The following is a 23,569-nucleotide window of genomic DNA, read 5'->3' as shown; positions in this document are numbered from 1 at the left end:
CAGATTGAAAATAAAGACTATTTACCAAAATAACTATATGCTGTAGTATAAAGCAAATCTTAACAAATTTCAAAAGACGATATTTTTTAAGGATATGTTTTTTGATCTTTGATTAACTAAAGCATGAAAGAGCAACTAAATTATACTTAGGAAATCTCCAAATAGTTGGAAGTTAAAAAAAATCAACATTAAAATGTAAAATATTTTGACTGGATAAATATGAAAGTGCAATGTGTTAATTTTAGGATACCTCTAAATGCAATTTCTAAAGAAATGTATATCTTAAACATACATGGTAGAAAGGAAAACCGGTAAAAAATTATCTGAATACCTTGTATAGGTAGATAGAAAAGGAGCAACATATTGAACTCAAAAAAAGTAGAAGGTATGAAACAGGAAGAGCAAAAGTTGATAAAATAAGCCCTGGCTGGTGTATCTCAGTGGATTGAGCGCAGGCCTGTGAACCAGACGATTGCGGTTCAATTCCCAGTCAGGGCACATGCCTGGGTTGCAGGCCAGTTCCCGGCAGAGTCCAGTTCCCAGCAGGGGATGCACAAGAAGCAACCATACATTGACGTTTCTCTTCCTCTCTCCTTCCCTTCCCCTCTAAAGATAAGTAAATAAAATATTTTTTAAAAAGTTGATAAAATAGCAAGTTATTTTCATTACCCTATGTTTCAGTTTACCTATCTGTAAAATGGAGATAATAATACTATCTCTTACAGTGTTGTTATAAGGACCAAACTAGTCACATAAAGCACATATAAAAGTGCCTGGCACATGGAAATTAGAAGGTAAATTACTACATTATAATGGTAGAAAATGTTTTTTTTTAAAGATTTTATTTATATATCTTTAGAGGGGAAGGGAAGAGGAGAGGGATAGAAATATCAATGTATGGTTGCCTCTCGTGAGTCCCCTGCTGGGAACTGGCCTGCAACCCAGACATGTGCCCTGACTGGGAATCAAACCTTGATCATGTGGTTCGCAGACCCGCGCTCAACCACTGAGCTACACTAGCCAGGGCTATAATGGTAGAAAATGTTAAGGCTGAAGAACTTAGACTGTGAATCTATTTGCAAAGTCTTCAATGAATGTTCTGAACAGGTAAGAATTTAAGTAAACCAGTTCAGTATTATTCAATATCGGTAGTTATTACCCTTTTCCTGGAGCTAACCAGTCATCTACATTTGAGCTACAATTCTGAAAAGGGAGTGGGGAGAGGCAATATTTAGGTGTGTTTGAAGAGAATCTTTAAATTGTTCATTTGAGTAGTTTTAATTCTCCACAAAGTTTCCTACTTTCTACAGTAAATTCTGGTAGGTGATATGTGCCATACAAAGATGATAAAAAAGGTCTCCACCTCCCAGGAGATTTGAAACTAACAGCATTTAAAAAGACATAGGCTGGCCTTAGCTGGTGTACCTCAGTGGACTGAGCTCGGGTGTGCGAACCAGATGATCACGGTTCGATTCCCAGTCAGGGCACGTGCCTGGGTTGCAGGCCAGTTCCCAGCAGGGGCCAGTTCCCAGCGGGGGATGCATGAGAAGCAACCATACATTGATGTTTCTCTTCCTCTCTCCTTCTTTTCCCCTCTAAAGATAAATAAATAAATCTAAAAAAATAAATAAATAAAAAGATACAGGCTGGTCTTCACTGAAGGTCACATTTGGCTGCAAGCTGCTTCAGGGCATTTTTAAGAGTCAGCAAAGTGGCAGAAGAGATCAAGACCAAATCCAGAATTGTGACTGTCCCTTTTGAGAGCTGTTTCCCCAACCAGAACCAGACAAGGAACTGCTGGCAGGATTACCTGGACTTCTGCTGCTGTGAGAAGACAATGACCATTAAAGAGGATGATGTTTCCATGTGCAAATGGTCCACATCCCAGGTGTGGGCCTTAGAAGACTGCCACGCAGAAGGCCCATTTCCTGGGAAGAGCTCAACTGGCTCCACCCACCTCTCCTCTGTCCTCCATTTTTCTCCCAGGATGGTGGAGGAGGACCTAGGCACATTCCATCCTGGGATCCTGAATCATGGCTTAACTAATAATAAATATTTATTGGAAAAGCGTAAAAAAATACATGGACATAAATGAGGGGCTCATAATACTTAAAGAAGGGCAAGAACTCATGTATGGGGTGGGAATGAGAATGAACTTGAACTTTTTCATAGAGGAGACAGAAACTTCAGCATTTTTAGTTGACAGTTGAAGTATGTAGCACATTTTAAAGATAATTTTCTATGTACTTGGAATAGAATAAAGAAATTAGGAAATGAAGGGTTTGGAAACTGCACGGAAAATTCTGGAATTTTAAATAGTCCAGTTTGATGAAATAAATGGGCAAGAGATGATGAAAGGTCTGTCTATAAAGGTAGGCTGCAGCAAGGTTGAGGAAGTTGGATTTCATTTTTGAGCAGATATTGTATAATGTATAAGATTTGAGTAAGATGGATTATTACTGGGAAGGTTACTGCAGTTATGGGTGACAGGTATATTCGAACATCATCCACAGTTCTGAATGTAAAATTAAAATGTATTTTTCATTTATAAATTATAAGAAATCGTTAACAAAACATATGTACAAAAAATAATTCATATTTGAAAATGCTCATCAGACAGCTTCATGACTTTTCAATGGAAGGGAAATCAGAAGGTAACCTCAATAGGTCTTCCGCTTCTTCTTGCAAAGCCTCTGCTTTTTCATGCAACAGCATCTACAATAATAAAAACATCAAGACATGAGACCAAAATATGCACTGCTAGAGAAATGCTATCATTTTTTACCACCTGAATCCTTACACATCAGCAATCTAGACATTAAAAGTAATAATGAGATTGAAAAATGGCCACTTGAAAAAGCGATCATAGTAAATGAAGCTGAAGCATATAGTTATAGCCATTTTAGCTGATTGCTACATTTGGTATAACCAAAAAAATAAAGGAACTCTAATACTCTCAAAGGTTTGTTTTAATTGAAGACTCAACCACTTAAAACTAGCTTTTAATCTATAAAACCTAGGACAATTTTGCAAAAATTTAATTAGAAGTTGAAAATGTTATCCTTCATATATATATTTTATTATTCCTTAAAATTTAGTATGCTATCTTTCGAAAACCTACCACTTTTTCAAAGAGAAGATTTATTCAAGTTCCTAAAACTAACATGGTAAATTTCAAAAGAAACATAATGAGCAAACAAAATATTTCTAAAGATGGCACATAGTAGATATAAATAACTATTTACCAAATAATGATTTTTCCTCTATTTTTTCTAGAAACCTGAAATAAAATGTTGGTAGTTATCATAGCTGCGTTTTGTGTATATTGGGGTAAAGTATTTGTACTACTTCTGTTACAAAATTGTATAATAAAACATTCAGCAAAATCATACTGAGGGAAAAAAAATCATATGACACAAAGTGAAAGGGAAAAATCCACTCTACCAATTTGATATAAAGCATAGCATTACATATGATGCTTGTAATCTATATAATCTATATTGTTATATAGATTATACATAATCTATATAGAGAAATAGACTAAAATGTACTCAGATAAGTTTTCCAGCAGCTGAGGTAATGGTAACCATGTGAAACAAATCTCCCAATACGTCCTCTAAAAACCATACAAATCAACAAGTAATACCCAAAACTTGTGTCAGCAATAGTTGAATGAAGAGGACACCATCAACTTTGAATTATTCATAGTTAAAAAAAATCCACCCGTTTCCAACAGAGCCATTTCTTAAGTTCTCATTCCAAAGTGTTTGCAGAGATCAAGGTGGGTTTGAGAAAACAAAACAAACACACACATGAAACAAGGACGAGGAAAAACAGAGGGTCTCAGATTAAACAAAATCACCTCCAGGTAGAGAAAGGCTACCCTAAGTACAAAAACACTGTGAAAAGAATCTTAGCGAAATGGGTAGAATAAAATGTTCCCCAAAATTAACTACTGAATTAAGCCCTGACAGAACCATGGCAGTTATCAATAGGTAATTATAGAACAATGGTCCAGAAACTAGCCTGATTTCTTTAAAGTTTGTTTTTCAGATCTAAAGCCAAGCCACAAATCAGAGACAAACTCAATACTTGGTTAGGAAAGTCCCTTTCCGCATCCTATAAGAAGTGCTGCACAATCCCAGAATGCTTTGCTTTGCTGACATGTACCTAGACATAATTATTTCGAAAAGGAAAAGTATGCTAACTTACTTCCTTAACCCTGGCAACTTCTGTGTTACCAAGCCATAAAAACCCATGAGGCCTCACATTTGGGGTGTACAGCTTGGGAACTTATCTTGGTTTTCTCACCCTCTGAAGAACCTCAATAAATCTGACTTTGCTTTCATGGGTGTTCTTGGTCTAAATTCTTTTGTAGCTGGAGTTAAGAACCCAAATTTGTTTTGACATTAGTAGATTAAAGCATTGTTTATGAGAAAGGATTTAAAGTATGTGAAACTCTAGGAGGCAGTTTTGGAAAGGCAATACCTCTAGGGGAAAGAAGGAGTGAAAGGGAGAGGTATCCTTTGGAAGCTGGGCAGTGAGGGGACACAAGAGGGCAAAATTTAGGAACCTGTAGGAAAATTATGAAAATTTAAAAAATCAAAGAACACCACTCTTCCTTGCATTCCTCTCCCACCACAAGGCACCCATTAATGAAACTACACTGACAGAAGAGAGACTGTGGAATAGGATTCTCATTAATCACTCCAAATGGCCATCCTGGTCTAAGAGATGCAGAGGCATAAGCAGCTCTCATTATACAAGACTATCCTATAAAAAGAATAGAGAAAATGACAATCAAAGCATTTCAGCTTATAAATATTCCCTTCCTTGAAAGGAAACCATGACACTGTAACACAATATTCCAAACAGAATTAAGCAGTCTCAAACAAACACTTGGAGACATGGAGAAAAAACACATCCTTAATAAGAAATCTAAAACTAGTAACAGAAATGGACCAAAAACAGAAAAAATGAAACAAAAGTTGAAGCTCAGGAACAAAATAGAAGAAAAAGGCAAATTATATCAGAAATAAAAACTAAATAATGAGGTGTCCAGGGAAGAATAGATTTGAATAAAAACCCAATTAAGATCACTGGGGATAAAAAGCAGGAAAACAATCAAGATAATGAACATGAGATGAAGAAAGAATTAAAGAATCAGAGAAATTGAAGGGGAAATGGGCAAAGAAGACCCAACATGTACATAATTGGAGTTGTTAAAAAATAAAAATAAAACCTTGGCCAGGTAACTCAGTTAGTGTCATCCTGGTATGTCAAGGTTGCGAGTTCAATTCTCAGTCAGGGCACATACAAGAATCAACCAATGAATGCATAAATAAGTAGAACAATAAATCATTTTTTTGCCCTCTATTCCCTTCTTCCTCTCTCTCTGAAATAAATCAATAAATTAAAAAATTAAAAAAATCAAGCAATGGATCAGAGCTAATATTTAAAACTACAACCTAAGGAAGCTTCCATAAATAAAAGAAAATGAAGATATATCCTGGTAAAACTATTTGAATTTAAAGCTAAAGAAAATAGGTTCATGTTTCATATAGTCAAAAACAAAGAACTCACTCATAAGGACTGGGGTGAGCAAATAAAATGGAATACAAACAGACTCTGTGTTTCAAATGAGTAATATGACTGCCTATTTTAAAAAGTAACACTTAGGCATATTATTTCAATTACGTATTCTCAGACTAAAGACAAAAAGAGCTGTAAATAGATACTGAATTCTAGTTAGTAAGTTTTTTTCCTCAGTAGCCTGCTTTAACAATTCTGTAATTATTTTCAAGTATTTTAGGATTCAGCAAAAAAGGTAAGTATATTAATGAAAAGAGGAGTCAAGTTTTTCACTGTTGGAGAAAGGAACTAAAAACATGAGAAGGGTGAAGGCTACAATGAGTGTGGTGGATTAAAAATGATTGGAAATTCTCTGACACCTCTACTGACAGATTGAATTTAATTCTCCTCTTCAATGTGTGCTGGCTTTGGTGATTTACTTGTAACTAATAGAATGCAGTGGACATAATGCTGCATGATTTCCACAGCTCTGCCAAAAAGAAGCTTTGCAAGTTTCCATCTTGGTTTCTTAGAATGAGACCATTCCAAGGCCTCTTCTCCAAAGAGGCTCCCTTCTCAAAGCCCAGGAACCATGCTGTAAGAAACTCAAGCTATGTGGAAATTAAAAATAGGTAAATAATAAACTCATAAGGTTTTAAAGGACATCATACCAGATTTAATAAAGAGACAGAGATAATAAAACAAAAAACTCTGAACCCTTGAACTTCTACAGAGAGGAAGCAGACTGAGAAAGCTACCTAGCTGCAGACATGCGCCATTGCTTATAAAAAGGAAAGAATGATTCGGATGAGGGAATTTGGAGCTAGAAAGAATCATTCTCAGAGAGCAGAACTGGGTCCTAATAAAAAATCTAGCCATATACACTTGGTTGGACATCAGATGTACCACCCATTTCCCCTCTTTTTGAATAGGACTGTGGTTATCCTATCTCTGTTTCACCAGTGGAGGTGGTCTATCACTTAGACTTGATTTAGAAGGGGTACAGGACATTGAGGTCCAGCCTGAGTCTGATTCCATAAAGGAATAAATCTTTTAGGGATGAACCTATTTTGTATGTGGGAGAAATGTAAATAATTTGTGACCAGAGGCCAAACATTAAAGATGAATGAAAAGTACTTGGCATTCCCCTCATGGAGAGATGGGGGTCTAATTCCCCTTCATTTCAATCTGAATTGATTTTAATGGCCTTTTAGTAACCAGTTGTATACAGGAGACTACATAACTTCTGAAATTAGTTCAGAAGGTTTCTTCTCTTTTCTGCCTTGATTTCTCAAAATGTTTACTCTGTGGACATTTCCTCTAAAAATCCAGTTGTACCCTGGGTGGTGTGGCTCTGTTGATTGAGTGCCAGGCTGTGTTCTGATTTGATTCTCAAGTCGGGCACGTGCCTGTGTTGTGGGCCAGGTCCGCAGTTGGGGGCATGTGAGAGGCTACCAATCAATGTTTCTCTCACACATTGATGTTTCTCTCCCTCTCTTTCTCCCTCCTTTCCCCTAACTCTAAAAATAAATAAAATCTTGAAAAAAATTTAAAAAATAAAAGAAAACCTGGTTGCCACGCAATTAGAGACCCAAGCCCCATGGAAAGCCCCAGAATAATGGTACTTTTCAACTCCAGTCATGTGAGTGACCCATCTTGTTTATCCAATCAAGTCAAGCCTTTAGATGACTACAGTTCCACTTGAAATCTGACTGTAACTGTATGAGGTTCCAGGAAAAATACCCAGCTGAACTCTTCCAGAATTCCTAATTCACGAAAAATGAATAAAATGAAAGAGCTGTTTTAAGTTACAAAGGCAAAAGACACTTACTTAATCAAATGATCATAGTATTATCAGTAATGAAACCAACTGACACCCTCTGGCTCCTGGGACAGTGTTCCAAGGAGGACGCACATCATTTCTGTGGTATTACCACAAAAAACTGCATGACCTCAATATAATCCTAACTGGTTTCCTATTTTCATTCTTATTCCCCTGTTTGCAGCCTCTGCCCTACTCCACTATTCAAAATCCTGCATGGAATATCCATTTTTTCTCTTTCAAGCTGTCAGCAAAGCAAAAAGCACATCTTACTTAGTGCATAAGGTAGAAGCAATGTATTGAGAATGACACAGAATTGTGTGGGTTCCTGGATACAACACTGATTCCCCATATCAGCTATGAATTGCTTATGCTTGAACTTGTCTAATAAACTTTTAAAGTTTAAAGTCACTCCTTTTGTCCATTGTTACTATAGCTCCATTTGCATTCTTTTTAAAAGATTTTTAAAAATTATTTTATTGTTGTTCAATTACAGTTGCCTACATTTTATTTGTTTATTTATTTTTTAGAGCAGGGAAGGGAGGGAAAAAGAGAGGAAGAGAAACATCAATGTGTGGTGACCTCTCCCATTCCCCCTACTGGGGACCTGTCCTGCAACACAGGCATGTGCCCTGACTAGAAATGAAACCAGTGACTCTTTAGTTTGCAGACCAGCACTCAATCCACTGAGCCACACCAGCCAGGGCCGTATTCTTAATAACATAGTCTAACTCCACAGTCTTGGCTCTACAACTTACTTATCTTGTGTTTCCTTGGGTAAACCACTTAATTTCTTTAAAAGAAATTAATTAATTAATTTATTAATTCATTCATTCACTCATTCATTCAAACATATATTAAACACCTACTCTAGGCTGAGTGCTAACTGCTATTGCAATGAAAATTACTATAACTTCATCACTATGAACACTACACATTCCCAATCTAATAGAACAAGGTCAGTTTTAGTGTCATCAAATTGAAGATAATAGTGATGGCACTTTTATAAAAATCAATGAAGATAATATAAACAATGTGAGCACTACTCAAAAAAAGTTAGATGGAAACTTAATTTTTAGCTCATTCTGATCTGTATATAACAATAGTGTAGCAATGTAGTTTTTTAAAAAGCTAAGCAATTTCAGGCTATCAGAATAGAACTACAGTTGAAATCAAGAAGGAAATAATCCCAAACTGCTGTGTAGTGGCTTCACCTACATTGAGCAGGAGAGTAATGACATACAGGACTGCATCTAGTAAAGGGTAACTAGGACAGTAATAGATTATTTAAAACAGTTGAAACAAACAGAAAAGAGAACCCCTTGTTAATAGTGAGAACTGTTTTTAAATATGTGAAAAACTACCACATGAATGAAGGAATGGAATAGTTTCAGAGGGTAGTATTACAATGCAATGGTCAACATTATAAGAAGGCAAAATTGAGCCTCGTTTAATGGGATCCTCTTTGTGATACTAAAAGTGTCCAAACACAGAACCATGTACTTTTTGAGGTTGTAAGCTCCTTGTCAAAAACGAGAAAACCAGATGTTGAAGGTGCTGAGGCAAGGACTTCTGTGAAAGGCTGTAAGGAGACAGAATTCAATGAATTCTAGACTTCCCTGTACCTCAATGAGCTCTTCAAATTGTGTTTTATAGGAGGTCCTTTTTCTCTTTACATAGCCTTTTATCATAACGCATGTACTATTTTTATCCATATATTATGAGTTTAATACTTTTGGGTCTATTTGTTTTCATGTCTAAGGCACAGGGAGATAATAACACAAAATGTCATAAAGATTAAAAAATAGTTTGCTTACCTTTGCTGATGAAACAATTTGCTTGGCCTGGCGTCTTGATAAGTGATCAATTGTCCTTATTAGCACTTCAGGATCTGCATTAGCCAAGTGTGTTAGACTTTTATAACCTGCATTGTATAACTGTTTTGCTCGACCCTGAAAAGTATTACAAAAACCAGTAGGATCAGAATTTGGGATTTGGAAAAAATAACTAAATGTTCTATAAAAGAAAAAATTTGACACGCAAGAGATAAAAATACACTAAGATAATAAAGTAAACATGAAGAGATATCACATCAGAATCTTGAAAATATATTTTAAAAGATGTATTTGACTTCAGAAGTTTATATGGAACTATAAACAACCCCAAATAGCTGTAGCAACTTTGAGAAAGAAGAACAAAGCAGGAGGGATCACAATATCTGATACCAAACTGTATTACAAGGCCACAGTAATCAAAACAGCCTGGTACTAGCATAAAAACAAGCACACAGACCAATGGAACAGAACAGAGAGCCCAGAAATAAACCCAAGTCTGTATGGTCAATTAATATTCGACAAAGGGGGCAGTAACATAAAATGGAGTAAAAATACCCTCTTCAACAAATGGTGTTGGGAGATCTGGACAGCTATGCCAAAAAATGAAACTCGATCACCAACTTACATCATACACAAAAATAAATTCAAGGTGGATAAAAGACTTAAATGTAAGTCATGACACCATAAACGTCCTAGAGGAAAACATTGGCAGGAAAATCTCAGACATTCTACGCAGCAACATCTTCACTGATATGTCATGTCCCCTAGAGCAGGGGACATAAAGGAAAGAATAAACAAATGGGACCTCATCAAATTAAAAAGCTCCTTCACGGCTAAAGAAAACAGCATTAAAATAAAAAGAGAACCAATTATATGGGAAAACATATTTGCCAATGATACCTCAGACAAGGAATTGATCTCCAAAATATATAAAGAACTCACACAACTTCACTCGAGGAAGACAAACCACTCAATTAAAAAATGGGCAAAAGACTTGAACAAACACTTCTCCAAGAAGGACATACAGAGGGTCTAGAGACCTATGAAAAGATGCTCAGCATCACTAGCTAACAGAGATGCAAATTAAAACCACAATGAGATACCACCTAATACCCATCAGAATGACCACCACAAACAAATCAACAAACAAGTGCTGGAGAGGATGTAGAGAAAAGGGAACCCCAGTGCACTGTTGGTGGGATTGCAGACTGGTGCAGCAACTGTGGAAAACAGTATGAAATTTCCTCAGAAAACTAAAAATGGAACTGCCTTTTGACCCAGCAATTCCACTGTTGGGATTATACCCTAATAGTCCTGAAACAACAATTGAAAAGAACCTATGCACCCCAATGTTCATAGCAGTCCAATTTACAATAGCCAAGTGCTGGAAGCAACTTACATAAGTGCCCATCAGTAAATGAATAGATCAAAAACTATGGTACATTTACACAATGGAATTCTATGCAGCAGAGAGAAAGAAGGAGCTCCTACCCTTTGGGGCAGCATGGATGGAACTAGAGAGCATTATGCTAGGTGAAATAAGCCAGGCAGTGAGGGGCAAATACCATAGGATCTCACCTTTAACTGGAACATAATTAACAACAACAAAAAAAGCAAGCAAAATATAACCAGAGACATTGAAATTAAGAACAATCTAACAATAGCCAAAGGGGAGCAGGAGGAAACAGTGGGGAGAAGGGTTTTCAGGAACTACTATAAAGGACACAAAGACAAAACCAAGGAGGAGGGTGGAAGCAAGGGAGGGAGGTGGGTTTGACTGGGGTCAGGGGGAGTAGTGGTGGGGAGAAAATGCAGACAACTGTAACTGAACAACAATAAAGTAATTTAAAAATTTTCCTAAAAAAAGATGTATTTGGGTGGTTCCAATATGATTGAAAAATAGCCTTGGCACAGCTTACATCAACTGTTGTGTGTTGCAATCAGCAATGAGAAATCTATTATGGCACTTAAGCTAGGGGCATTATTTTAGACCCTAATGAAAATTTTCTAGTCTAATATCCTTAAAATATTCTTACTATCTGCTCAGGGGACTGTTGTGTGGTATGTGTGTGCATGTGCATGTTCCCATGCAGAAGAGCTTCTCTAATTCAAGAAATGAGTAACAGAATAAATTTAAATTAAGGGCTGGTAAAAAGAGAAAGCTGAAAAACCAGGTGAGAATACATTCTTCTAAGTCTCTTAAAATATGTAAGTAAGCCTTGTTACCACCTAGTTACGGTACCTTAAACAAGCACAAAGTCTAAACAACAGATGGTACTTGTTCACTCAAGTGGAGGAAAGAAGAGATGTTAAGGATGAATGGAGCACACATATACTAGGGGAGCATCACCTTTCCCTACTGTTATTTGTTTACATGTTTGTGCTTCTAGATTAAAAGAGGATTTCTAGGAGGCCATGGCAGCAAATGATTGGAAAAAAAAAGAGACTGCCATAAGGCTGTTGTTGTCACTTACCCTGTGACAAAACTTCACAGTTAGTTGAAAACATCTCAATTGGGAAACTGGGAAGCTACTGACCTCTAAAACTCCAGTCACTTCCATGAGTGGGACTAATTCTGCCCTTACACAGTAAGTCAACTTCTTGGTAAGTTCTACCAGAAGGGCTCTATAAACCCAAAACTCCTCAAGTTCCTGCAGAACACAAAGAAATATACAGAATTTAAGTCTGGCAAGTTATTTCAAAGTTTACTTTTCATGGTAGGGGGCTCAGAGAGGATGTCCCTTTATGTAACTTTTGGAACTTGGGTTAAGCCAGAGATAAATAATAATTCCAAACAAAATTATTATCAGGACACATGGCAGAGACTATGATGAATCTGATAAAGTGTTTTTTGGCATGATTAAAAAATTAAAATATAAGTCAGTAGAAGAGTTCTATTCATTTTTATTAAAATGCCAGCAAGTGGCCCTGGCTGGTGTAGCTCAGTGGATTGAGTGCGGGCCTGTGAACCACATGATCGCAGTTCGATTCCCAGTCAGGGCACATGCCTGGGTTGCAGGCCAGTTCCCGGCAGCGGACGCATGAGAGGCAACCATACATTGATATTTCTCTCCCTCCCTCCCTCCCTTCCCCTCTAAAGATAAATAAATAAAATAAAAAAAATGCCAGCAAGTGGATGCATAGTTTTTCTTTCCTAAATGACTGAAAACAATTCCTACTTCTGGGAATTCATCCTGAAGACAAAATATTAAATATGGAAGGATTCCAATGCAAGATGATGCTCAGTGTAAAAATACTTAATACAATAAAAGCATTGGAAGCCATGAGTCAATAATTGTTGAAGCTGGATGGGTAAATGAGTATTTATTATATTATTTTGTCTTTTTCTATACATGCTTGAAATTTCCTATAACAGCAGCTTATTTTTTAAGTTCCTTTTAAAGCTTTCAGTATTACTGTTAGAGTATGTGATGCTTGGAACAGAATTGGTTAGCCATTTTGTGACCACTAAGAAAGCAGTCAATGCACTAAAGATGGGAGAGTGAAGCAAAGAAAAGGTAACCGTGCATAAAACTATGAATTGATCACCCGTGGAACTGCCTCAGTTCTTGCTTTCCTGTTACCTAAGATTTCCTTTTTTCCTATTGTTTAATTTTTGATGGGGGTTTTTATGTTACTTGTAGTTAAAAGCATCTTAATTAATATACTTGGTGTCCTAGTTTTTACAACTCACATAACTATTTAAGAGAAAAAAAACCTTTAACATATTGAAAACACATTCATGAGTGTATAAGTTGTCAGGTAAAATTTTCTAGGATCAACCATCCAATAATAGTAGTTGTTTTTTCAAATTCAACATATTCTTTTAGTCAAACAATTCTACAAAGCCGAAGTCCTTATAGTCCTAATTAAAACAAAGGGATAGACTATTAGGGAAAGCATCTTTAAATATGAAAAACAACATAGAAAACTTAAAATATATTTTAAATGCTTAAAGGCTAGCTTCTTGTTACTCATCATTTTTTTCTTCTGCTTAGCTAGCATGGGATTAGGGAATGTAAGCTAATGTTAAAAAACAGCATATGTAGAAGATATTTAGAAAGATAAATTTGCTAAAATAAGTATCATTCAATGCAAAGTTAAGTATTTTGGATTATTTACTCACTAGTATGTATGACAGAGTTAACTGCCATATACTCACACAGAATATGGAGATTTAAGGTATGGAAAATGAAGCAGATTTTACGTTTAAAAATAGGAGTCACGGGGAAAAAAGTTCTTTTAAAAAATCAAGTACAAAAACAAATATGAAAAAGATATTATGCTACCCAATAACAAGAAACTTAAATACAGCAAAAGTGACTTATATTATAAATTTGTCAAAAAGTTATCTGAGTAGAAAAGTTTGGCAAGCTTTGTTGTATTCAAGGAAATTCTGAAAGCTTCTTTAAGTAAAGTCTCAAACAAACCCATCCCAAATGCATATGGCTAAAAACAAAGTTTTCTCCTTGAGTCACTTTATAAAATGAACATTTGTTGTAGAAACCTAAAGTAAAAAGTAGCTGCCTGACTCTGGAAGCAAAAATGGTAAATTACTGAGGCAATCAAAAGAACACGGAACTAAGTAGATAACAGTAGCTGTTGGATACTGGTAGCTTATTAATCAAACATTCACATGGTTATCACTCATGAGAAGAACACTTACAAACAATGTACATCAGTGGAGAAATGTCATTCTAAGAGTTGATTCCAAATACCTGAAACTATTAGTGGTGGTTTTAAGTACCGGGATAATAACTAGGTGCTTTTTACTTATTCATTAGATACTTTAGCTGATTTTGTCATTTTTGAATCTTTACCTTAGTATGTATATAGTATTTTTATAAATGGATAAAAACAAAAGTATATTTTAAATAAATTCGGCGTGCTTTGTAATAGAATAAGTCAACAATGAAAAATACTAACTGGTTTATGAGTTTAGTAATAGTTAAAATAAGAAGATGCACAGAGCGTCTATCAATTATGTAACGGAATTACCTCACAGAAATGTAACACACAAGATGAGAAGGTGGCAGCTGCGGTGAGGAGACTTTGTATATATCCTCGAGGCAAATTAAATTTTTCAGACACACTCCAAATATTGGTTTCCTTGAGCAAGGCATAAAGAACAAAAGACAGGTATAGTCTGTTCACAATAGTCTTGTCCACCTTCTAGAAAGACACAATCAAATAAATTTATGTACTCAATCTATTAAAAATGTACATTATATTCAAATTGGACAAAAAGTAAAGTAAACAAAACTGTGCTACAGGAGAACAAAGAAATAATGATTCAGTAGAAATAAAACTAAGTTCTAACACATGTACCTTAGACTAATTAAAATCAATTATCATTTTTCCAAGTATAAGAAAATATGCCAAATTGTTTCCAATTTAAATTAAACTTCTTCCTATAGGGAGTGGAGTAGGATGAACTGTGTCCTACTAAAAAAAGATGGTGTTCAGGTCCTAACCCGGGTAATTGTGAACGTGGCCTTATTTGGGAGTGGGATCTTGGCAGATGTGATTAGTTAAAGATCTTGAGTGGAACTCATCCTAGATTTACAGTGGGCCCTTTAGGGTTGTTTATTTAATACAAAGTATTACAAAAATTGCCCTTATAAGAGGGGACACAGAGTGACAGAGACAAGAAGGCAATGTGAAGATGGAGGCAGACATGGGAGGTATGCATCTACAAGCCAAGGAAAACCAAGAGTTGCCAGCAACCACTGAAAGCCAGAACACAGGCAAGATGGTTTCTTTCTTAGAGCCTCTGGAAGGAAGCCACCCCACCAACATTTGTTCGTAGACTTCTAGTCTCCTGAACTGTGACAGAATAAATTTCTGTTGTTTTAAGACACACAGTTTGCCCTAATTTATGACAGCAGCCCTAGGAAAGAATATAGGAAGAGAAGGAGTTGGGGAGAATTTTGCATTTCCTGTGGTATTTATAGGTTATATATACGTGTGTGAATGTGTTTATAAATTAGACAAATGCATTTGTTTAGATAAATGTGTTAATAGCCTATCTATATTATAAACTAAGAGTAAATATTAGATTCTATGATTTCTACATAATCATGATAAATAATTAATGTTTCCAAAGTTAAAACACTGAAAGAGAAAAATGCTATATGTAGTTGACAATTTCTATTCTGTGCACTTGCTTTTGCCTGTGGTGTCTAGTAACTATTTTTTATGTAAAGTAATTCATAGTTAATATTAAGCTAACTTAGAAACTAAGTAAACTCATGCTTCAAATAAGAGGGCAGGGGAAAAGGATGATTTTGAAAAAGTAGGTATAAAATCTACAATTACATCCTCTTCTATAGTACTAGAATGTTTGAAATGAGAACTCTGACTGACATATTGAAGAATATATGAATTAAGATTCTGCATGTTGATACTGAATCAACCATTTATTAAACAGCATTAAGCTAAAAAACATGATAGTTCAACAAAAAGTAGAAAAAGATTGCTTTTTAATTTTCCAATTATAGTGTACCTGTTATTAACCATAACTTGAGTCAATGTAGATTTTGCTCAAAAAGCATTTTCTAAGTCAAGAAAAATGATAAAATTACAAGGTGAGATAAAATGCTTTATGCCACTTTCAAGGTCTTTTATAAGAAATGTTTAAAGAAAAGAGGGTATGGGTGTCCTCTTTAATGTGGAGAAATCAATTAAAATTTTAGGTAAATATTGGACTTACGGCCAAGATGGAGGCAAAGGTGGAAACACTGTGTCTCCTCGCACAACCAAGTTTAAAGATAACAAAGTTTTAGTAACAAAAATGCAACCAAAACATGGAAAATTGAACTGTACCAAAGTCCAACAACAACAAACCATTCATCCAGACCAGTAAGAGGGGTGGAGTCAGTGGCTGGTAGAGCTGGGTCACACTGGAAAAAGCGCAGGACCAGACTGACCCAAGTGCTCAGGCGACCATTAGCAAATCCCAGGTGTGGGGTGGCAACAGGTGGACCCAGTGAGGGCAAAGGGCGGCTGGCTGTCCACTTTCAAACATTCACAAGCAGATAAACCAGGTGAAGGAGCGAGCAGTAAGACAGACCACGCAGGCTATGGCCCCAGGGACAGGAATTAAAGTCTAAAAGCACCAATTGGAAAAACTCTTGGGGTCAAGATTCGGGGAGAAGCTCCCAGGCTCACAGAGAGTTCGCTGAGAGACCCACAGGCTCCTGGAGAGTGCACAAGCCCACATACCTGGGAACCAGCACCAAAAGGGCCCAATTTGCTTGTGGGAAGCAGCAGAGGGGACTGAAATCTGAGAGAGAGCAGAACAAACACCATTGCCCCGCTCTGACCCTGTCCCCATATACAGTATCACAACCCAGCAACTGGGTTGCCCCGCCCTGGTGAACACCTAAGGATCTGTCCCTCATGTGGAACTGGCGCAAACAGACCAAAACATTATGCCTCAAACAGAAGAAAAAATCAAAGCCCCAGAGCCAATACTTTTAAGCAACAAAGAGATAGCCAGCCTATCAGAAGCACAGTTCAAAACACTGGTGATCGGGATGCTCACAGAACTGGTTGATTTTAGTTACAAATTAGAGGAACATATGAAGGCTAAACTAATTAAAATGAAGGGAAATGCACAGGAAACCAATAGTGATGGAAAGGAAACTGGGACTCAAATCAATGGAGTGGACCAGAAGGAAGAAAAAAATGATCAAACAGAAAAGAATGAAGAAACAAGAATTCAAAAAAATGAGAAGAGGCTTAGCAACCTCCAGGACATCTTTAAATGTTCCAACATCCGAATTATAGGGGTACCAGAAGGGGACGAGGAAGAGCAACAAATGGAAATCTTATTTGAAGAAATAAAAGAAGAACTTTCCCAATCTGGCAAAGGAAATAGACTTCCAGGAAATCCAGGAAGCTCAAGAGTCCCAAAGAAGTTGGACCCAAGAAGGAACACACCAAGGCACATCATAATTACATTAGCCAAGATTAAAATGAAGGAGAGAATCCTAGAAGCAGCAAGAGATAAGGGGACAGTCACCTACAAAGGAGTGCCCATCAGACTGTCAGCTGATTTCTCAAAAGAGACCTTACAGGCAAGAAGGGGCTGGAAAGAAGTATTCCAAATCATGAAATCCAAAGACCTCCATCCAAGATTGCTCTATCCAGCAAAGCTTTCATTTAGAATGGAAGGACAGATAAAGTGCTTCTCAGATAGGGTCAAATTCAAGGATTCATCATCACCAAGCCCTTATTATATGAAATGCTAAAGGGACTTATCTAAGAAAAAGAAGATGAAAAATATAAATAGTGAAAGGACAGCAAACTCACAGTTATTAACAACCACACCTAAAACAAAAGCAAACTAACAGGATAGCTAGATCAGGGGTGGAACCATAGAGATGGAGATCACATGGAAGGTTAGCAACAGGGGAGGAGGAGAAGGGGTGAGAAGGTACAGAGAATAAGTAGCATAGATGGTAGGCAGAAAATAGACAGGGGGGAAGGCAAGAATAGTATGGGAAATATAGCATCTAAAGAACATGTGACACATGGACATAAACTAAAGGGGGAGTTTGTTGGGGAGGGGGTGTGCAGGGTGGAGGGGAATGAAGGGGGGAAATATGACAACTGTAATGGCATAATCAATAAAATATATTAAAAAGAAAAAATAAATTAATTTAAAATCTTTAAAAAAATAAATTTAGGTAAATATTATGTTCTCTAGAATTACAAATAAAGATACTTTCAAACATTAAACTAGTAATTAATTCATTTGTAATTAAGAAAAATTCATGCCCATCCCATTTAAAAAATATAATTATCAATTGAATAAACATTTATTGACTATATTTTATAAAATATAACAAAAATAAGTTCTAATTCAAGTTTTAAAAGATGTATTATTTTAATGGAATTTTGCAAATGGTTATTATTTGGCAGTAAGTTTCATATTAACATGATCTGTAAAATATGGTTTTGTGTTTATTTTATATTATAAACTTGGTTATAAAAAGTTGAACAAATATTTTTATTCAACATTTTGAGGGTCTAAACTATATAGCCATTTCTAAGGTAAAAGACTCAATCTAAATATTGTGACAATACAAACATTGAAGTACTATATATTTATAATTTTATGATATAGCAAAACATGGGACAGTTGCACCATTCAATTCAAATGAAAGTAAACACCATCTTCCATTTTTCAAAATGAAATCAGTAATATCTATGTAAATTGAAAAGATGTAGGGGGAAATAATAGGAAGATAATTAGGTTTCAGCGAAGACCGGAGTTTCAAAGAAAATTAAAAGTGAAAAAACGTGTGTATTATGAGGTAAAAAAATGACATTAACTGAAGGAATTTGAAGACATGTTCGCCAGAGAGCTATTTCCACCTCTCATAGTACATGCATTAGACACTTGCTTCATGCTTGCTGACTGAACTTTAAAACTCCCAAAATATAAAATATCAAACAAAAGAGTATTAGTTTATCCACTTCAACCTTCCAGAATATTTTATGTAGGTGAAATAGTAGATTAGAAGTTCTTGGAGGACAACCAACACCACCGACAATAAAAACCTCAAAGCTGTCCTATCTTAGAATCTCTGACATCAAGTAAAATACCTAATAAAAAGTTTCTAGAAAATAAATTTTTCTCCCTTGAAGTGAATTTATTTCAAGTAACATTACAATATTACTTGTAATGTTTATACTGTGCAGTAAGTAGGCTAGGAAAAAACAGATTGATAAGGTTTACATTTCCCTATGATAAAAGCCTTACATGTAGATGACAGAATATTTTAGAATACAGAGATACAAAAAAAAGCCATCACACTGCCCAGAAATAGCTTTTTAAAAATGTCTAAATTTTTGGTCCTCAGATGTTCTAAAAAGTAAAATAGGAATTATATTAATTTAAAGAAAACAAATATGAAACAAATACATCAAGTCAACAAGGGAGATAATACTACAACATTAATTTTGTTAAATCAACTTAGTTATTTAGGAAGGAAAGAAAACACTATGGTACCTTCTTGATAGCTTGACCTGATGCCTTCTTCCCAATATAGTTTTCAGAGACTCCAATCAGAGCAGCCACATTTTGTTCTGCTGAACTGAGCTGGTTAAACTATACAGAAAAATTAAATTATAAGTTTAAAAATACCGTTTGAACCAAATCCATTATTTCCTATATCCCATGTTCATATTTTTAAGATTAAAAAATATAATTGTTTACAAATAGAGAAAACTTAAAAATATTATTAAAATACAACATACTTTAGTAGAATTACTTCAAGTCACAGCCACAAATCCTTTGTAATATTGGAAGACTTTGGTGGGGGAAGAGGGAAAGCTTTTGAAACTAACTGCATTATATAGTTACAGGAATAATTTTAAAAGATGACATTAGGGACTTCCGCCAAGATGGAGGTGTAGGTGGAAACACTGTGCCTTCTCCCACAACCAAGTTTGAAAACAACAAAGGTTTAGTAAACAAAGACGCAGCCAAAGAACAGAAAATTGAATTATACGAAGTCCGACAACAACAAACCGTTCAACCAGGACTGGTAAGAGGGGAGGAGCCAGCAGCGGAGTAGGGACAGGCAAGAAAGATCCCCCGACCCAGGCGTGCAGGCAGCCGGGGTAGCAGCGCGGACCCAGTGAGGGTGCGGGGCAGGCTGACCGCGGTCGCACATTCGTGCACAGGGGGACCAACAGTGTGGCCCCGCCATTGTTTTCCTTTCACCCCGCCCACACATACAGCATCACAACCCAGTGACTGAGTTGCTGCGCCTGGGTGAACACCTAGGGCTCAGCTCCTCATACAAAACAGGTGCAAACAGACCAAACATTATGACTCAAGAACATCCCAAAGCCCCAGAGCCCATAACTCTAAGTGAAAAAGAAATAGTGAACCTCTCAGATGCACAATTCAAAACACTGTTTATCAGGATGCTCACAGAACTGGTTGATTATAGTCACAAATTAGAAGAACATATGAAGGCTAAACTAATTGAAATGAAGGGAAATGCACAGGAAACCAATAGTGATGAAAAGAAAACTGGGATTCAAATCAATGGAGTGGACCAGAAGGAAGAACGAAACATCCAACCAGAAAAGAATGAAGAAACAAGAATTCAAAAAAATAAGGAGGGGCTTAGCAACCTCCAGGACATCTTTAAATGTTCCAACATCCGAATTATAGGGGTACCAGAAGGGGAAGAGGAAGAGCAACAAATGGAAATCTTATTTGAAGAAATAATAAAGAAGAACTTCCCCAGTCTGGCAAAGGTAATAGACTTTCAGGAAATCCAGGAAGCTCAAGAGTCCCAAAGAAGTTGGACCCAAGAAGGAACACACCAAGGCACATCATAATTACATTAGCCAAGACTAAAATGAAGGAGAGAATCCTAGAAGCAGCAAGAGATAAGGGGACAGTCACCTACAAAGGAGTGCCCATCAGACTGTCAGCTGATTTCTCAAAAGAGACCTTACAGGCAAGAAGGGGCTGGAAAGAAGTATTCCAAATCATGAAATCCAAACACCTCCATCCAAGATTGCTCTATCCAGCAAAGCTTTCATTTAGAATGGAAGGACAGATAAAGTGCTTCTCAGATAAGGTCAAGTTCAAGGAGTTCATCATCACCAAGCCCTTATTATATGAAATGCTAAAGGGACTTATCTAAGAAAAAGAAGATGAAAAATATAAATAGTGAAAGGACAGCAAACTCACAGTTATCAACAACCACACCTGAAACAAAAGCAAACCAAGAGGACAGCTAGATCAGGAGCAGAACCATAGAAATGAAGAACACATGGAGGGTTAGCAACAGGGGAGTAGGAGGAGGAGAAGGGGGGAGAAGGTACAGAAAATAAGTAGCATAGATGGTAGGTAGAAAATAGATAGGTGGGAGGGCAAGAATAGTAGGGGAAGTATAGCATCTAAAGAACTTGAGACACGTGGTCATAAACTAAAGGCGGGGAGAATGGTGGGGAAGGGGTGTGCAGAGTGGAGGGGAATGAAGGGGGGAATAGAACAACTGTTATGGTATAATGAATAAAATATATTTTTTTTAAAAAAGAAACACCCGTGGGATGGGGGCGGAGAAGAGTGGAGATGGAAGGAGACTTGACTTGGGGCGGTGGACACACAATACAATATACAGAACTGTACACCTGAAACCTATATAATCTTTATTAAACAATGTTACCACAATAAATTCAATAAAAAAGTAAAAAAAATAAAAAATAAAACATGACATTAGAAATAAAGCTAGTTTCCTGCAATTAAAAGCTGCATACTACTTCTGCCTAATATGTGTTCATGCATCTATTCTATTTATGGTAAAATTGTAATAGGCTGCATTCTACTACTTGCTTTTGTAATAAATAGGACCAGTTGTATCTTGTGATAAAATTGACATTCCTTCTCAGTTACTAATATTACTAGGTCTGGTATATCATCATTCTTGGTTCTGATAGAGCTTTTGTGTAATTAAACTCTCAATCAACAGAGATGGCCTTTGTGGTTTTATTTAGATTCTAGACATTATAAAATGCAGTGGTCACCAAACCAGAATGGTAACTATCTTTGGGGAAATGGAAGCAGGAATGATCTTTTTTTCTTTTTTGTACCCTTATTTATTTTATTAAATAATGACATATTTATATTTAACAGAAAAGTAATATTTAAGTTGAATGAACCAAAAATGCCATTGCCATATTACTATTTAAAAAATGCAAAGAACTGAAGACCCAATTTCAAATATATTTTAATAGAAAAAGTAAACAATCACTTGACAAAAATAATTTCATCATTAATAGACTAAGTAGCCTGTATTGAAGAACCTTATATGCTCACCTGTCTGAAATATATCATCCAATCAGGGTCACACTGAGAAGCCATATCATAGGGAGTAGTTAGGTAAATTAGATGAAGAAGGCTTTCAAGCACAAGGCCTTCAAGACCTTTCTTCAAATCTCTGTATAGAATGTCACAATAAGCCAAATCTATAGTTCCTAAAAGATACAAGTATTAGACAAGGTAGACAGTAAACCAAGGCGGGGAGGGGGAGGGGGAGGGAGACAGGCCTCACTCACTAACTCAGCAGTCCTGAGTCTGGTCAGATGATATTGCCAGGCATTCCAAACATCACAAGAAAAACTATGGTAGTATAGGAGGAAGGGAGTCCTTGAAGTTCTGTATGTACCTTTTCCACTAGCTGGGAAAGAAGTCTTTGGAACCATGTATTAATCCCAAGGTCTAGAAGGGTAGGAGGAAAGGGAACCTAGAAGTTGTCTACAGACACAAAAATCCTAAACCCCAACATTTGGGTCTCTCAGACTAGCTGGGTGCCCACTTGTGGCTTTGTGCTTAAGCATATTTCATAAATAAACTTGCCATCTTATTTCTACTGTATGTGTTGCCTTGAATTCTTCTCTTGAGAGCAAGAGCAAGGCAAGAACTGAGGAGTGGGGGAGTCCCCTGACTTGGGTCTCCTCTGTTACACAAGTATTTCACCTTTCATAATTACCAAAGGGGAAAAGAGGTGACTTTTAAAGAAAGTCTTGTTTAAAAGTTATCTAAATATAGCAAACAGTATTCGAAATCTCTTATTATGTAATTTAGCACAGGTATTTTGGAGGTCATTTTGATAGAATACATCATTTCCTAAGTACATACATTCTGACCCAATTACCGTACTCTATTTTCGGCAATTTAACACATTTCCACATACACCCAAAATATATAATAGAGATGGCCATGCAAACTTGTTTATCATTTAGAAAACTCACAAACAGTGCATCATCAATAGGGGAATGATTAAAGAAATTATGGCCTCCATACTATGGACAACTATAGTAAAACAAAATAAGGTAGATTTAAAGACATTAACATGTTAAGATGTTCATGATACTTTATAAGTGAGAAAAGCAAGCTGCTAAAACATACACTACAGTTCAATTAAAATAAACTATGTGCTTATATACACATAAAAATATTTGCAAGGATATATATGTATATATATATATATATATATATATATATACATATATATCAAATTGTTAACTGTCGTAGCTACTGAGTGAGTGAAAATGGTACAGAAGTATCGGATTTTCCTTTACATAATTCTGAATACTAAGGATATTTTAAATTTTATTTTTATTTTGAAAATATTTTATTTCTTTTTTAATTTTTAGAGAGAGGGGAAAGGAAGGAGAAAGAGAGGGAGAGAAATATCACTGTATGGTTGCCTCTGGTGTGTCCTCTGCTGGGAACTGGACTGCAGCCCAGGCATGTGCCCTGACTGGGAATCGAACCGTGACCCTCCGGTTCACAGGCTGCACT

The 23,569-nt window shown here is 36.2% G+C and overlaps 1 protein-coding gene across 3 annotated transcripts in view; it reads right to left on the bottom strand.

Moving 5' to 3' along the window:
- Window positions 1-1,642: 1,642 nt before the first annotated feature.
- HELQ (helicase, POLQ like) overlaps window positions 1,643-23,569 on the bottom strand; it is a 54,426-nt gene continuing 32,499 nt past the window's right edge. For 2 of the 3 annotated variants that reach the window (XM_037035596.1, XM_037035598.1), the window contains 6 exons: window positions 22,082-22,239; window positions 19,250-19,348; window positions 14,227-14,400; window positions 11,766-11,879; window positions 9,211-9,345; window positions 1,643-2,715 (listed from right to left, as the gene is read on the bottom strand). In XM_037035596.1, coding sequence (XP_036891491.1) covers window positions 2,623-2,715; window positions 9,211-9,345; window positions 11,766-11,879; window positions 14,227-14,400; window positions 19,250-19,348; window positions 22,082-22,239 — 773 coding nt within the window. In that variant the 3' untranslated portion in view covers window positions 1,643-2,622. The remainder of the gene's footprint in view (window positions 2,716-9,210; window positions 9,346-11,765; window positions 11,880-14,226; window positions 14,401-19,249; window positions 19,349-22,081; window positions 22,240-23,569) is intronic. The other variant, XM_037035597.1, reaches the window with a different exon arrangement.

Source organism: Sturnira hondurensis, unplaced genomic scaffold, assembly GCF_014824575.4.
Source record: "Sturnira hondurensis isolate 20B ecotype Veracruz unplaced genomic scaffold, ASM1482457v3 Scaffold0022542, whole genome shotgun sequence".
In the NCBI taxonomy this organism is placed as follows: Eukaryota; Metazoa; Chordata; class Mammalia; order Chiroptera; family Phyllostomidae; genus Sturnira; species Sturnira hondurensis.
The sequence above is the reverse complement of the archived record's forward strand: the minus strand, read 5'-3'. Positions and strand labels throughout refer to the sequence as shown.